The 17,392-nt window shown below is 38.3% G+C and overlaps 1 protein-coding gene across 2 annotated transcripts in view; it reads left to right on the forward strand.

Moving 5' to 3' along the window:
- The window catches only part of ATRN (attractin), a 201,269-nt gene that overhangs the window by 87,393 nt on the left and 96,484 nt on the right, over positions 1–17,392 (forward strand). For both annotated transcript variants that reach the window (XM_055432398.2, XM_055432403.2), the window contains exons 7-14: positions 4,344–4,434; positions 5,255–5,498; positions 5,764–5,947; positions 6,961–7,115; positions 10,132–10,216; positions 12,963–13,180; positions 15,618–15,739; positions 16,624–16,762. In XM_055432398.2, coding sequence (XP_055288373.2) covers positions 4,344–4,434; positions 5,255–5,498; positions 5,764–5,947; positions 6,961–7,115; positions 10,132–10,216; positions 12,963–13,180; positions 15,618–15,739; positions 16,624–16,762 — 1,238 coding nt within the window. The remainder of the gene's footprint in view (positions 1–4,343; positions 4,435–5,254; positions 5,499–5,763; positions 5,948–6,960; positions 7,116–10,131; positions 10,217–12,962; positions 13,181–15,617; positions 15,740–16,623; positions 16,763–17,392) is intronic.

Consider the following 17,392-nt stretch of genomic DNA (forward strand, 5'->3'; position numbering starts at 1 on the left):
GGAGAGCAATCTAACCACAGCAAGATGAAAGAAATGACATTGTAGCAAATGCAAATATCTATGGTGAAAAAAGTAAAAAGGAAAGAACACAGCATATAAAACTGACAAGAACTGATCACAGAGGAAAAGTAAACTTCAAAGAAGAAGATTTCTTCCAACTACTTTGTGCTATGAATCAAAATAATGAGAATCTGAATTCACAAAACAAGCTGAAAGACAAGAAGATAATAATTACAAAATGAAATGAGAGGTTACACATGTAAAGAAATACAAATAAATTACATACAGCAAAACCTAGAATGAAAATTGAACTGCTGACACATCAATAGACATGATTCCTGTGAATACAGATAAAGTTAATTAGAGGAAAGCAAAGATACATGGGAGACAGAAGATCCAGTATAATATAGATAATTGCTGTGACTGAAGAAAAGAACAGAACAGGTGGACTGAAACAGCACAAGATGTTTCAGGAAGAATTTTATAATTGTTGAGTGATAAGACCTAATTTGATCAAGTTATTGGGTGGGAAACCTCAGGTAGTTCTTTGCCTCCTTCTGGCTGAGATCATGTTCAATCTCCGCAGAGCATATCCTGTGGTCTTTGGATGGCTAGAAACAGATTGGAATACCAGGCCACTGGGGAGGGGCAGAGTATGTGCCCTGTGGCAGTATGAGCATTGTGTTACCAGCCATCAGGGAGGAGTTTGTGAGAGAAATGGCTGTACCTTTATGGAAGACACCTATTTCTGAATTCCTGAGGTTTGCCTTTGCTTAACTGCATGTCCAGGTCTTAGAACTAGTTATTGAATATTCCTTTATCTTGGACTCAGCTCCCCTAAGAAGGAGCATTTATTTAGTACATGGTGTTTCTTAAATTTTATTGCATCAGCATTACTCTTGTCTTATGTTTGCTTCTCTGTGTTGTGAAAAGAGTGACAACTTCTTATGTGTCCTTTGGCAGTTTATCTTAACCAGATTATAGGGACCTGCCAGCATCTTAATGTCTCTGACCAGCTATTGGGCTGACATGTTGACTGAGGAAAAGTAACATGCATTAAGATACAGATTGAGCACCTTCCATGTCACTTGAAAGAGACATGGATTGGGTCAGGTGGAGACTTGTTTCTGTGCTCTCACTGTTTCCTTCTGGTTTTGTGCTCTCTTTCAAACTTGAACATAAGATATATATGTGTTTTTCAAAAGTCATGCTAGTTCTTCTCAGGAAACACTTTGTAGATTGCCATAAAAGTTGCAGTAGTATGCATTCCATTTTGTTAGAAACATTTACCCAGATGCGTTTTAATTATTTATATCATAAGTAAAGTATGGTACTGTGTCTTTAAAAAAGAAAGTGAGGGGGGAAAATAGAGAAATGCATTGATTGATTGAGAAAGGGAGGGAGGGAGGAAAGAAAGGAGAGGGAGAGAGAATGAGAATGATTGAGACTACTTAGACTTCAAAGCAGAAAAACAAACCACACAAGAGTGGGAAAAAATCAGACTGGCCTCAGACCTCCATTGGCAGCATTCAGTACCAGCAGCATTCAGGGGAGCAGCATCAGCAAGGTGTGTGGGAAAGAAAGGATGGCCCATGAGTATTATACACATTCACCTCTCAAGCTAGCAAGCAGATATTCTTCAGCATGAAAGAATTTAGGGGAAGGTGCACATAGGGGCTCCACTTGGAAAAGCCATTTGACAGTGAAATCTAGCCAATTAATAATTAAAGACTCAAGAAGGAGAAGTTGTGGTTAGAGGAATGTGAGAAGATTGATTCAGCTAAAATGTAGATCCAGTACTATGTAACTCTGAAATTATAGTTATAGAATGGAATGTGCATGATTTGAACCTGGACAATGTAAATATAACAAAAATTGGGAAAAGAAATGGGAGGAAATATAGGTGCTAATGTTTTCAACTTTCAAAGCAGGAAGTTAGTGGAGTCTGTCCAAAATTATGTATAATTTTTAAATTAAATTGAATTTACTCTCTAAATAATTTTTCATGTATTTTTAAAAATGTGGAATATTAAAATACATAAAATAATAGCTGGTACTGATTTAAGTGTTATTCGTATTTAGTGAATGTCACCATTTTATGTTTGCTTCAGGTCATGTATAAAATATTTTAAGATAAAGGGAAGGGTTTAGAGAAAAATAATGAATGGTAATACATTTACCATTCAGGTTAGAAAATAAAACACTGCTAATATAGTTAAGACCCCTACATGCCCCATGAAAATCCCAGACACAAGCAGTATCCTGAGAGTGTGGTGTCATTTGTTCATATACGTGTCTTTAGATTTTGAATATGGGCTTCCCACGTGGTGCAGTGGTAAAGAATCTGCCTGCCAATGCAGGAGACACAGGAGACTTTGGTTTGATCCCAGGGTCAGGAAGATCCCCTGGAATAGGAAATGGCAAGCCACTCTGGTATTCTTGCTTGGAAAATTCTATGGACAGAGGAGCCTGGTGGGCTACAGTCCATAGGGTCCCAAAGAATCGAACACAACTGAGCACATAACACACAAGAGACTTTTGATATATATGAACATATTTAGCATTAATAAATTTTCTTTTAGTTTTTATAGAAACAATATTCTGCAGTTTACTTTTTTACCTTAACATTGTTTTAAGATTTATATTAATAATATGTTGCTGAGCATATTTATTTTTTACTCTAGTATATAGATTAATCCATTTACTATTGATGGATACTTATTTCCCTTTTTGCTATTATGTTGTGATAAAACATACCTTATTTACATATAATAATGTTTTTCATAGTTTAAAAAATTGTATTCAGGAAAACTTATAGAAAGTAAGAATTTAAAATATAAAAATAGCATTGGTTCCCCTTTGGTTTCTTTTTTTCTATTAAATTATATAGATTTAAAGTTAACATTTTATTAAAATTATCACCTATATTATGATCCCCTTTATGTAAATGTACATTATCAATCTATTCTTCTATTTGTATGTATCCATTAAAAAATATCTGGAAGAAAGTTTATTAAATAGTATTCATTTCTAGGTGACAGAATATATGGTCATTTTGTATTTTAAAGGTCTTTAAATGTATTCATACTATAATTGAATGGTATAATGATATTCTAGTTTTCTTGAAAATACTACTTTTTAAAGTAAATGGGGAATGAATTGAAAGAGTAACATTGAAACATATACATTACCATATTTAAAAAAGATAACTAGTGGGAAGTTGCAGTGTAGCACAGGGAGCCCAACCCAGTGCTATGTGACAACCTAGAAGGGTAGGAAGGCTTGGTGAGTGGGAAGGAGGTTCAAGAGGGAGGGGACATACGTATACTTACGACTGATTTGTGTTGTTATATGGCAGAAACCAACACAACATTGTAAAGCGATTGTCTACCAATAAAATTTTTATTTTAATATAAATGAGGCAAAGAAAAGGAAAGGCTAGGAATTTTTTTAAACCTAGTTGTCATCTCTTTTTCAGTGTGTGTCTTTACTTTTATATGGGACTTCCCTGATAGCTCAGTTGGTAAAGAATCTGCCTGCGATGCAGGAAACCCCGTTTTGATTCCTGGGTCAAAAGATCTGCTGGAGAAGGGATAGGCTACCCACTCCAGTCTTTTTGGGCTTCCCTTGTGGCTCTGCTGGTAAAGAAGCCACTTGCTATGCGGGAGACCTGGGTTTGATCCCTGGGTTGGGAAGATCCTTTGGAGAAGGGAAAGGCTACCCACTCCAGTACTCTGGCCTGGAAAATTCCATGGACTATATAGTCCATGGGGTCTCAAAGAGTTGGACACCACTGAGTGACTTCCGTTCCGTCCGTTCAGTCGCTCAGTCGTGTCCGACTCTTTGCGACCCCGTGGACTGTAGCCTACCAGGCTTCTCCATCCATGGGATTCTCCAGGCAAGAATACTGGAGTGGGTTACCATTTCCTTCTCCAGGGGATCTTCCTGACCCAGGCATCGAACCCGGGTCTCCCGCATTGGAGGCAGATGCTTTAACCTCTGAGCCACCATTTTTAATATGGTTAAATGAAAGAAAAATTATAGTAATGAAAGTCCCTTGACTATAATGCAACCTGCAAGTGATCTAGTGTATAGAAGTTTTCAGGAAACACTGGAAAATTCAGTTGGTTTTCTGTTTCGTTCCCAGACAACGTAGCCCCGCTGCCCCTTCCTGAGTTCTCAAACGCCTAATAGGCCCAGATACTGGGTTTGTTTGCTCAGGTTCCTCCCTCCATCCATCATAGATTTAACGAGCATCTCCAAAGTGGATTAGATTACAAATAAAGACTCCAAGATGTTCTGTTTCCTTGTTTGGGTGAAAATATGATCTGTTTGTTTTGTAGGTATGACCTTGCTTCTAGGGAGTGGCTTGCACTGAACCGTTCTGTGAACAGTGTGGTTGTTAGATATGGCCATTCTTTAGCATTATACCAGGTAAAATGTCTACACTCTGTACTAAGCTAGAAACTCAACTCTTCCATAGTTTTATCATATTATGGGATTGATAGCTTTTTAATGTTGGATTCTTTCCTAATCTTTTTTATTGTGGTAAACTATGCATAACAAAATTTACCATCTTAGCCATTTTTAAGTGTACAATTCAGTGAGAGTAACTTCACTCATAATGTTGGAGTCATCATCACCATCCATCTTTGTAATTCTTTTGATTTTATGAAATTGCAATTCCATGCTCATTTAACAATAATTCCCCATTCCCTCCTCCCTCTTACCCCTGGTAACCCCCATTCTACTTTCTCTGATTTTGACTTCATTGTTTGTTTTAATTAGGGGAAAGCTTTAATATTTGAGGGGTATATAATTGGTTAAGTTAAAGTTGAATCTAACCTGAGAGATTTAAGTGGATTCATAGTCAAACTGGGATATTATGAGTATGGTACTAAATGATTAATAATTTACTTAGTGTAGATTAGCTTTTGCATTCATTAGCAATTTTAGCCAAGAATTACAGTGTAACTGAATAGTCATTTTCATTTCCCTGTTGTGTAGTTTATTCCAACTTTATTTTTCTAAATCATTTTATATTGTAAAAAATCTTGTATGAGGAAATCCAAGAAGAGTGGCCAAGTATTAGGGATAAAAGTTATGATTTATTTTGTTCTTTCACTGAAAGGTGCTTTTCACTAACACTTTTTAAGCTAAGAATAATATTGAGGTTTTGAACTGTTCACTTTTCTGTGTTTAGAATTGATCCTTTTGATATTTTTTAGAATTTCGTTTACATTTTTTCCCCCAGGATAAAATTTACATGTATGGAGGAAAAATTGATTCAACAGGGAATGTGACCAATGAGTTGAGAGTGTTTCATATTCATAATGAATCATGGGTGTTGTTGTCCCCCAAAGCAAAGGAGCAGTATGCAGTGGTTGGGCACTCGGCGCACATTGTCACGTTGAATAATGGCCGAGTGGTCATGCTGGTTATCTTTGGTCACTGCCCTCTCTATGGATATATAAGCAGTGTGCAGGAATATGACTTGGGTAGGTATATTTTTTTCAGTGAATATTTTTTGAATGTCAAATTTAAAGTAATATGTATTTGTTACTGTCAATTTGGCAGGGAGCCAAAGATGTTTGGCCACGTGGATTTGCCTTAAGTTTTAGGTGGCCTTCCTTTAAAAATGATTAAAGAAAGTTATGTGTATCAAGTTTCGCGAAATCTCTTTTGTCCTAAGCTAATTGGTAATTTTAAGTATTTGAGAGGAGGATACTGCAACATTTGCCTTGAACTGTTTGCTCTTTCCAGGTAAGAACACGTGGAGTATATTACACACCCAGGGTGCCCTTGTCCAAGGCGGCTACGGCCATAGCAGTGTCTATGATGATAGGACCAAGGCCCTGTATATTCACGGAGGCTACAAGGCTTTCAGTGCCAATAAGTACCGACTTGCAGATGATCTCTACAGATATGATGTGGACACCCAGATGTGGTGGGTGTTTTTTTGGATGTGAATTCTGTCAGTTGTTGGGAAAATTGTGTTCCGGTTTTGTTTTCAAGCCTTTCTGATATTTCTCTTCATAATTGTAAACAGAGAAATTGTGAAACAAGCAGAAGGTGATAAGTAGTAGTATCTATAAGGTGTGAAATAAACAGAAGGTGATAAAGTAGTAGTATCTATAATTTTGTAGTAAGTTGATTAGAACTTTGTGTTTTGTTTTTTTGTTTTACTGTTTTCATACACTCAGTACCACTGTATAATTGTAGTTCTTCAGATTCCTAAGGAATAAACTGTTCTACATAGCTGAGTTTATGCACACGGTTGTACTTAAGTTTGCTTTTTAACCTTTTTTTGATGACCAAGGTATTATCATTGGGGTCAGTTATTGGCATCATTCCATGAACTCATCAAACAGAGATGGCCTCAGTACCCAAAAGATTAGAGCTCGCCTCATTCTACTCTCTTCTGTTCCATACAAAGTATAGCTAAACTTAATAAATATATGGCAAATTTGAGTTATGAAATAATGATAAGCAATAGTTTCTCTGCTTTTTGTATTTCCTTACATATTTGAGACCCCACTATGGATACATTGTACATTATCTATCAAAATTGTTATTTTTAGTGACTGTGTAGTACTCCATCATGTGGGTTTACTGAGCCTACACAGTTGAAAGTTTTGGTTTCTAGCTCTTGTCTTATTCATAAAGATTGTATGTAAGCTTCCATCTATATTTCACATGATTTCTACTCAGAAACTAGAATTATGGAGTGATAGGGTATGAATATTTTTAAGACTCAACATAGTTTATCAAAATTCTCCTACATCTTTTGATTTTACATGTTTATTGTTGAGAAAGTTACTTATATACAGAGAAAAATGTAAAAGTATTTGCACATTTGGATCTGAAGTTAAGAAAATGATTGTGTTTGTATTAACAAATAGATGGTAAACATTCTAAAGAACTAACCTTGTATTTATTATTTTTAAATAAACTCAAAAGGACCATTCTTAAGGACAGCCGATTTTTCCGTTACTTGCACACAGCTGTGATAGTGAGTGGAACCATGCTGGTGTTTGGAGGAAACACACACAATGACACATCCATGAGCCATGGGGCCAAATGCTTCTCTTCAGATTTCATGGCTTATGACATTGGTAAGTTTCCCAAAGCCATTTTAGCTTCAAGAATCTTTTTGTCCATCCATAACCAGCGTTTTAAAAGAAACAGGAAATATCTGTAGTTAAAAATGGTCAAGCTGTCTGAAAGAGAACCAAATGGAATTTTTTATGTTAATTTGACTGCTCGTAATATATTAAAAAGCATTACTTCTATATCGGATTCTTTTAAAGTCCCTCCTTTGATGGGTTGGGGTGATTGGGCTCTCCTGTGTTATAAATAAAAGCCTTATATAGTGTATTATGTCATTGTGACCACCAGCATTGTGTTGAGTTGGTTTAAGTCTAGCTTTATTCATTCCCTTGAAACTGTTTTCACACATGCTTGATGTAATACTTGGACAGGCATGTTTTAAATATTTGGTGTGGTAATTGTATTGACCAGAAGAGGGCAATATTGGTTCATGCAAAACAAATATTAGAAATTCTTTTGTGTAAATATCATCAGATGTTCTTTTTTAACAGACGTTTAAGTGCAAGCTACTGAGCTTGTACATTGGGGATTGTAAAGGGAATAAGTTACAGTCCTTGGGCTCATGGTGGGGAAAGCAGAGAATCAAGCAGACAATATCACTGCAATTTAGGGTGTTATTTGCGTGAGAAGAACGTATGAGAGTGCCTGTGAACATCCCATAACTCTTAGGTATAAGGGTTGTAGTCAGGGAAAGTCTTCTTTTTTTTTTAATTGAGGTATAATTGTTCTACAATGTTGTGTTAGTTTCTGCTGTACAACAGTGTTGAATCAGCTATATGTATCCATATATCCCCTCCCTCTTGAGCCTCCCTGGCCCCCTCATCCCACCCCTCTAGGTCATCACAGAGTACTGAGCTGAGCTCTCGGTGCTATACAGCAGCTTTCCACTAGCTGTCTATTTTACACATGGTAGGGAAAGCCTTCTTGAGAAGGGCCTTGCAAGCTGGGTCCTAAGAACACTGGGAAGTCAGCTGGACCAGATTATGTAGGACTTCTCAGTCAAAGGAACCCCATGTGTAGAGATACAGAGGTGTTAAGAGACTGTGCTCCATAACTTGGGGCCTCTGAATAGTTAGTTCTGGATGTATCCTAGCAGCACATCAGGGAAGAGTGGCTTCAAGCAGAACGAGAAGCAAGCAGCTGTGCGGCCAGAACTTGAGGGACTTGCTATGTCGTGCTGAAGGGTTTATGCTTTTTGAAGAATCTTAAAGAAGAGGTAATAGAACTGTATTTGTATCTGAGGGAGATCTCTTTGTGGCATTGTGATGAGTAGTTGGGGAGGGATAAGATTCTCTTGTGGCTCAGCTGGCAAAGAATCTACCTGCAATTTGGGAGACCTGGGTTCGATCCCTGGGTTGGGAAGATCCCCTGGAGAAGGGAAAGGCTACCCACTTCTGTATAGTCCATGGGCAAAGAGTCAGACACGACTGAGCAACTTTCACTTTTTTCAAGATGTGTAACATGGCTGTTGATAAAAGTCCTTAGGAGGGTTTGAGCCAAGGCTGTGTAAGTAACAGTGAGGATAAAGAGACAAATGGGTTTGAGAATTACTAGGAACCTGTGTTTTGAAAGCAGTGACAGCATCCTTATCTGATATCTGGTGTGGGCCATAGTAGATGGTGTTTTTGTTTTTTTTTCCCCCCTGAAGACTGGAACTAGAAGGACAGAATCTGGGAGGAAGTGAGTAAATTGAATTTGAGAGCATGTTCAGTTGGAGATGATAGTGGGACAGAGAGGTACAGAAATCAGTGGGGAAAACGTAGGAGGGGATGAACTTTCTATAGGTAGCATGTGTCATTAGGAACAAGCAAAGAATCAAGGGATAGATCCATAAAGAAGCCTGAAAGAGAATGGAGACCGTGAAAGCATGTTGAAGAAGTAGGAGAAAAGTGAGGCAAGACTGGGGACCTGTGAGGAAGCAGTTACCAGTGGCTACAGAGGGATGAAGTAAAATAAGGACTGAAAAGTCTTTCAGATTTTGCAACCAAGAGGTCATTTATTATCTTCTAGACACGGGAAAGATCCAGATTATAGAAAGCTGAGAAGTAACGCATGTTGAGATAAACACAGTCAGTGTTTTCACTTAAAACATTTCACTTAAAAACAAACAAACAAAAAAACCCTTGTCTGTGAAGGCAAGTTGAATGCCTCCTTGGGCATATTTAAATGCTGTGGTAAAAGTCAAGCAGGACAAGAGGAAGGGCTCCCGCCACACTGGTTTTAGGGAAGGAAGCAGGAGGCTGTGGGAGTTGATGGTCTCATTTCTGCATGTGAGGAACACCACAGAGTTTAGGCTGGGTGGGAGAAATGAAAGCTTTTGTTGTCAGGGCTGAATAAATGTCTAGATTGAGTGTGAGTGTGAAAGTCCGCACGTCTGGGAGTAGGAGACAGTGAGTCAGAGGTTGGTATGGTTTAGCAGCACTAGTTGGTATTATTAGGGTCCAGAAGAGAAGTTGTTAGCTTGGATCAGAACAAAGGAAAATAAGTAGATCTGGGGGATCTAGGAAAGGACCTTTTAAAAATTAGATAAAGTTGGTTATTATTATTATTGTAGTTTTAATTTTCTACTTGTATTTTCCTATTCTAATTACTGAGTTTGGGCAAAGCAACATAGAGTGGAAAATCATTATGAAATTTACATGCTTTACTTACGTAAGCTTTGAAAAATGTAAAATTTGATTAAGTTAGAAAACATTGTAGTGGGTAATATTGATGGGCAACGGAGTGAGTGATAAGGATGTCATGGAAGTTGGCTGCATTCACTAATTAGATTTATTTGTTGAATTTTGGTTGTGCTGAGTCTTCATTGCATTCATTAATTAGAATTGCTGTAGAGTCCTACCTTTTTTTCATGCCCTGCTGATCTGTTGCTGCTGAGTTTTAACTCAGAAATAATGGTGTGGCTAAGAAAAACTGAGAGCTGTGTTTGTGTTTATTACAGTCTTCTTTCCCAAAGAAAATGCCAGTCTCCATTGACTATGAATAATAGTCCCTTCTGAAGTGTGTTTTTCTTGCTCCTAGATTGTGACCGATGGTCAGTGCTTCCCAGACCTGATCTCCACCATGATGTCAACAGATTTGGCCACTCAGCGGTCTTATACAACAGGTAATTGAAGAAGTGCTTGCTCCTTTTCTCTTATGTTTAAAATGAAAATGAAGTAGAATGTGAAGTGATACTGAACTTACATACTATTTGCAGGATTACTTTATCCCATTTGTTTTTCACAGAATTATGTTAGGTATGGATTTCCTGATTTATATTTAAAATATTTGATGTGAATTTGAATTACTTCTAATCATCACCGACTCTGTGGACATGAGTTTGAGTGAACTCTGGGAGTTGGTGATGGACAGGGAGGCCTGGCGTGCTGTGATTCATGGGGTTGCGGAGAGTCGGACACGACTGAGCGACTGAACTGAACTGAACTGAATGCCATGTTTGTTGATGTGGTTTTAGAAGTAAGCTGTCTTTGGTGTTGTCTGAGTGCATCGGACAACAAAAGTTGTGTGCAGTTACTGTCTTACAGCCTCTGTCATTTGCTGTCATTTGTGGTGCTTTGGTTGTTGCATTTCTTGTCTTTTGTCTGAGTGGTGAAGAAAGATTTTTAAAAAGAGGGCACTTCAAAAAAAGCTTGATTATGGCAACAGAGGTGGGAGATTCTGGTGGTTCATACAGGTTAAGTCTTTGTATTATCTGAAGTCTGCCCTGTGTTTCATTGTATCATTTGGAAGTATCTGGCCCAAACTCACAGAGCTCTTCATAAATCTGCCCTTGGAAAAGCATCTGTTTTATAAAGGAGCTCCAAAGTGGCTGTGTGACTTGTACCTTATTTTTATTTGTTAAAATAGTCTGATCATGTTGTTAATTTTCTCATTTTTGTTTCTGTTGTGATTACTGTTGTTTACTTCATCTTTTAAAATTCTTCGCCTTAACCAGTCCTGAAACTATTTAAATGCTATAATGCCTATGTATATTATGTTAGGATTCCCTTCGTTTTTAAATTTTCTTTTGTCGTAATGCAAGTTAGATGAGGTAATTGACCTTGGATGAGGGAAGATAAGAAAGCAACCTATCACCTGAAACTATCACAACATTGTTAATTTGCTATACCCCAATAGAAAATGTTTTGCTGTTAAAATAATAAAAATTAAAAAAAAAAAGAAAACAACCTATCTTGGAGATGTGAAGGAAGAATAAAACTTAAACACTGGAAAAAGGGACATCTTTCACAAAGTAAACAGTTGAAACGTAGCAATAAATATGGTTTTATAGTAGAAACATTTGATAAATATAGATTAAAGTGGAAGGATTTTTTATATTATAATTTGAGGTGTTATCTTAAATTGTAATATGTATTGCCTCAGTAAGGAAAACCCTTAAAGTTTTCTAGTAAATGCCTGTTGATGCTTTTCATCTGAAAAACAGTCAGTCCATTTTGTTATCATCTTACCTGTGGGTGCCTGGCCTCAGCTCTTTTCATCTTTATTATATTTTCCTAGCATAGGACTTGGCACGTAATAGGCATTTGCTAAACGGAAGGTATTAGTACCATAATGATAATTAGCAAATAAGTGGATTTTCTATCAAAATATTTGGAGGTTTTATATGAACTCAGAGAAGTTGACAATTTACCATAAGATGTAGTTTAACCATGAGTCAAAATTGGAAATGGCTTGCCTAAGTTATAATGTGTTGATTTTTGTATAATCCCAATGGAGTTTTTGAGCCTGTATGTTTCTGTGTGTATGCATAGGGTTGGAGGGAGCAGGGCATGATAAGGAAGTCATGTAGGAAATAAAAAACATGGCTATTTTAATATTTTTTTCAACATTTTTCTTACTGTAGTATAGTTGATTTACAGTGTTGTGTTAATTTCTGCTGTAATGGGTAGTTTAATTTTGTGAAGTAATTTAGCTAAGGAGAAACTTTGATTCACATGATATTCACATGTTTTGAATGGTGGTTCCCTTAATTGAGCATCAGCATTGGGCCAGCTGTGCTTCATTAGTTGTTCTTGTGGTTTTTGAGGGAGGCAGGAAGATGCGTGGGCTGGGGGCACTGAGACTGCTGCAGATGCAGCTGTTCTTTCCAGTTCATTGCTCCAAGCCTCTTTGAAGGACTCTGCCAACCCTCACATGGCCGATGTGACCAGAAGTATTCAGGATTGCTAAGAATACCTGCTGTACTGGGAGGCAGATGGTGCTTATTTGGTTTAAGCAATAAATTGACTAGTTGAATTCAGACTACATAATGTGATACTAAGTAAGCTGATATGAAGTTAAAAATTAAACCTGGTGTTCATTTTTGGTTACTGAAATATGTCAGTTTTCAGATACAGTAAAAATGCAGCCACAGAATCTTTATGCTTTAATTTTAGTCCTCTGTTGATTTGGGGAAGATTGAGACACAATGAGAATGAATCGCTTGATACCTCATTGTGGGTTAGTACTAAACTTCCTGGCAGATTATGGCATATCAGAGTTGGAAGGGAAATCATCTGTCCCACTGAGTAGAATACAGCTTATACTGTGCATTAAATTTCTGTATGCACTCATCTCTTTCTTATTGGTCTGTTTTCATTACACAGTTTTGATTAGAGAGCCTTTATCTGTGCTAGCAACCAGAAGAATAGATAGGTTATTGTAACTGTTCTGAGTAGTCACAGGCCATTGTGAAAAGGTGGAATTTGGGAGGTAAGATAAAAGAGTGATTTTTGAGATCTTGAAAGGTAACTTTTTACAGGACTTTTGATATGTGAGGTTTGTCTAAAGATTATAAAAAGTATATCATGCATTTGTTTATGTAGGTTTCCAGTAAACTCTTTTTCTCTCCTTTTTTTTTTTCCTTCTAGAACCATGTATGTATTTGGTGGTTTTAATAGTCTCCTCCTCAGTGACATCCTAGTATTCACATCGGAACAGTGTGAAGCACACCAGAGTGAAGCTGCTTGTCTCGCAGCAGGACCTGGTGTCCGGTGTGTGTGGGACACAGGGTCATCTCAGTGTGTCTCCTGGGAGCTGGCACCTGAAGCACAAGAAAAGATAAAGTCAGAATGTTTTTCTAAAAGAAGTATGTTTTTTTTTTCTCTTCTTAAAATGTAGTTAATTTGAAATCTTATTTTATCTCAATTGTGAAGGCACTTATCCTATGTGAACTTTCAGTGTTCATTATCCAAAATTATTCCAGTAATAATATAGGCAACTGCTTTATGGATGTTTGAAAATTGGTTTGTAAACATTTTTATAGTGGATGGGAACATGCCATGTCTGCTGTTTGCTAATGATGAAGAAAAAACATTTTTAACATTGCATAGACTTTGTATACCTACTCTAGAGGAAAAGGAAAGAGAAGTCACTCAGTCGTGTCCAACTTTTTACAACTCTATGGACTGTAGCCTGCCAGGCTCCTCCATCCATGGGATTTTCCGGGCAAGAATACTGGAGTGGGTTGTCATTTCCTTCTCCAGGGGATCTTCCCAACCCAGGGATTGAACCTGGATCTTCCACATTGCAGGCAAACTCTTTACCATCTGAGCCACCAGGGAATCCCCTTCTCTACCAACTTCAGAACCTAGATGTTTATTTCTGCACTGTCCCCATATGTTAGCTGCTAGCTACCTGTGATTATCAAACACTTGGAATGAGACTGGTATGGCTGAAGAAATGAATTTTTATATTTTAACTAAATTGAAAAGTACATGTGGTGACTTCCCTGGCGATCCAGTGATTAAGACTCTGCTGTTCTGCAGCAGGGGACACGGGTTACATCTCTGAACTGGGAACTAAGATTCTGCATGCTGGGCAGCCAAAAAGAAATAAAAAATAAAAACTACATGTGGTTAGTGGGTACCATATTGAATTATGCAGTTCTGACGTTAAGGATAAGATTAAGAGGGCCAATCCAGAAATGCTATGTTGAAGTAGATTGTTCTAATAGACAGAGGTAGAGTTACTGTCTTTGCAAAGTATTATTCTTTTCTAACCTCTCTAGTTGAGCACAGCAGTGATAGCAAGGCAGGCAGTTGCTGAAGATGAACAGTGATCCCTGCTTCTAGAACCACCCCTTGTATTGTCCAAGTTTTGTTCACCTTACCTACTCAGCTTCTTATTACCCTTTTTTTTCTGACATATAGCACAGTACAACATAGTGAAGTCATATGTGAGAAAGTCTTTTAAAAGTAAGAAAAATGTCTCTGCAAATTATTTTTTCATTTCAGTTTATTTAAAGTATGTTGACTGAATTTCTTAACTATTAGGGTTACCATGGTATAGCAGTTACTATGTGAGTTATGATGGACAGAGGCAGCTTTTCAACTCTCCTGGAATGTTCCAAATTAAACTGAACATAAATCCTCAGTAAGAACTTCCAGTCACCTTTCCAGGTTCATTGGTGGTCTCGTGAGTGCTAGAGAACCAAGATGACCAGAACTTTTTAGGGCTAGTCACCATCTCCTAAAAAGGATAAAAGCAGTGAAGTAGTTATTTTTTAACCATATGTTAAAAAGTTCAAATTAAATGTGCAGGTTTGTAGGAAATAGTATTTAATTTCCTTAGATGATTCATTATGAACTCATCTCCAGTGTCACCTTCCTGGTTCACTCTGCTTTCTGTGTGGGCTCAGGCCGTGGAGTGATAACAAGGACAGGAAGAACAGCCTCAGGAGCAGGTTGCTAGGATCTTTGTGAGGGTGCACCCTGCCTTTTCTTGTCCATGGACTCTACCATGTGCCATGTCCACGAATGGTTGAATAGATGAGGCAGAAGTTGTGTAGCTTCTCTTTCATTGCTGACCTTAACCCATCTAGGGTCACTGGGAAATCAACAGGTCTGTAGTAACCCAGAATTTCTTACATATATGTATATTGCCTTTTTTGGGGTTCTGTGTGCTGCCTGCTTCCTGCACCCAGAGCAGCCTTGCCTTTATAGCTAGAAGGAATGGTTTGGTCTCCTATACTTCTTTGTTTGGCTCCTGGGCAGCTCTTGGTGTTCATTGAATTGCTAGTTGATTTCTTTCTTGGGAAGAAAAGTCTTCAAAGAACCAGACCTATTTCCCTTATTGTTGAATTATTCCATCTTACTTCTGTTGGGAGGGTGGAGTACAAAATGGCTTTTCTTCATATTGTTTCCGTTCCGTCGCTCAGTCGTGTCTGACTCTTTGCGACCCCGTGGACTGTAGCCTACCAGGCTTCTCCGTCCATGGGATTCTCCAGGCAAGAATACTGGAGTGGGTTACCGTTTTCTTCTCCAGGGGATCTTCCCGACCCAGGGATCAAACCCGGGTCTCCCGCATTGGAGGCAGATGATTTTAACCTTATTTGTAAATACTATTTAAACCTGAACACACCGGTATATTTTCCTGCCAGTTTCACTCCTCGTTTTACTTTCAATCCTTGTTACTTTTTTGTTGTTGTGCGTCAGTGTCATATTGTGCTCAACATCAGCTGTAAGGGACTGTGACTTTTCTGAAAAGAAGCTGTCACAGTTGATGAGTTTCCCTTCTCTTCACAGTTTTTGACCATGACAGATGTGACCAGCTCACAGATTGTTACAGCTGCACAGCCAACACCAATGGCTGCCAGTGGTGCAGTGACCATTGTGTGCCTATGAACCACAGCTGCACAGAAGGCCAGGTCAGTTTCTCAGGGATTTCAGAGGATAGAAAAATCCCAAGTGGGGTTAGGTATAGATTTTAGTGTGTATGGTATAAATACTAGCCCAGAATTATTTTTGAAATCTTCGGTGTTGATTTGGATTTTACTGTTGGGTCAAGTTTCTTTTAGTAAGAGATGCTCTATATGTCCAAATTCCAAAGGTTCTACTATCCAGGAAGATTGATGTTTGTGTTTTAGAAGAAGGCAAGACTGTTATTCTCAGTATGCCCCAGTCCCTAGGCATGGCTGTGGCTAAGGGCTAGATTCTTGGCGTGAAGTTTGTAATGGCGTGCTCCCTCTACTGATGCTAGGTTGGGGAGCAGTTTAGGACTTGAGACTGAAAGTGAGTCAGGTGTGTAGCTGCCAAAATAAATTGTGGAAATAATAGACTTTGCAAAATCTCCTTGTCTTACGTTATATTTTGACTCAGCCTAATTTATGCCTATTATTTATGATTTTTATTAGATTATAAGGCAAAAAAAGATAGAATGACTCAACTTTTATAATTTTTGACAGTTTATAAGACATTCTTTGTCAGTCTGTAAAGCATCTCATATAAAATTTGAATACTGTTTAGGAGATGATTTAAAAAGCAACATGTTCAACATTCACATTTTATAGGTGCATAAGTTGAAACATGGTGTTTAAGAGAACACACTATTTCCTTGCCAGATCCTTGCATGTCCTTGAACGTTTCACTATAGTGTTTCCACTGCAGTGCTGCTTTACCTACATCTTATTTGTTTATCTGTTTGTTTGTAGTTTGCTTCCTCAGTTAGACTTTGTTGTTTTTATCCTAGTTGCCCTCACTATGAGTTCTCTCTGTGGATATAAGAGAAAAGCTTTTGTCCATTGTATTCTAGATCTCCATTTTCAAGTATGATCATTGCCCCAAGGATAACCCAATGTATTATTGTAACAAGAAGACCAGCTGCAGGAGCTGTGCCCTGGACCAGAACTGCCAGTGGGAGCCCCGAAATCAGGAGTGCATCGCCCTGCCTGGTAGGCATTGCAAAGGCATCTTGATGTGGATGGGTCCAAAGACTTCAGACGCACACACTGTCAATACTATGCAGCCTAGATTGAACCCAGCAAAAGGGGAGACCTCATTTTATCCATTCGTCCCCCACTGCGTTATTGTGGTTGTTATTTTTTAAAGCAGAAATATAGTTCTTAGGTATTTACTTCTACCATCCTTTGAAAGCAAATGAAGCATCATCTGCTGCTGTGGAGAATCGAATCACAGCTTGACTCCATGTCATTGAGCCTGCTCTGTTGTCCCCACCCCACTCTGCGGTGGTAACCTGGGAGTAGAAGGCAGCAGTCTCAGTGGCCAGTCTGCTGGGTACTTTATGAAGTGTGTTTCTTATTGACCATTGGGATCAGGTTGTCAGCACCTTCTGACAAGAAGGAAAGGAGAGATGCCCTTGTCAGCAGCACTTCCTGAAATGACCCCAGCCCCAGGTAGCTCAATTTATAGCACTTCTGAGGTTCAGGATGATGAGTTGTGAGCCTGAAGCCAACCAGCCATGGCTGAAACTCGATGATATATTTGCTCAGCCAGGAAGTCCAGGAGGTGGTCTGCTGTGGCTCTGTACAATGGAAGTATAGGGTAGCTGGGCTCTACTGGGC

The sequence above is a fragment of the Moschus berezovskii genome, chromosome 15 (assembly GCF_049115385.1).
Source record: "Moschus berezovskii isolate FMDL1 chromosome 15, NW_MosBer_1.0, whole genome shotgun sequence".
NCBI classification, from domain to species: Eukaryota; Metazoa; Chordata; class Mammalia; order Artiodactyla; family Moschidae; genus Moschus; species Moschus berezovskii.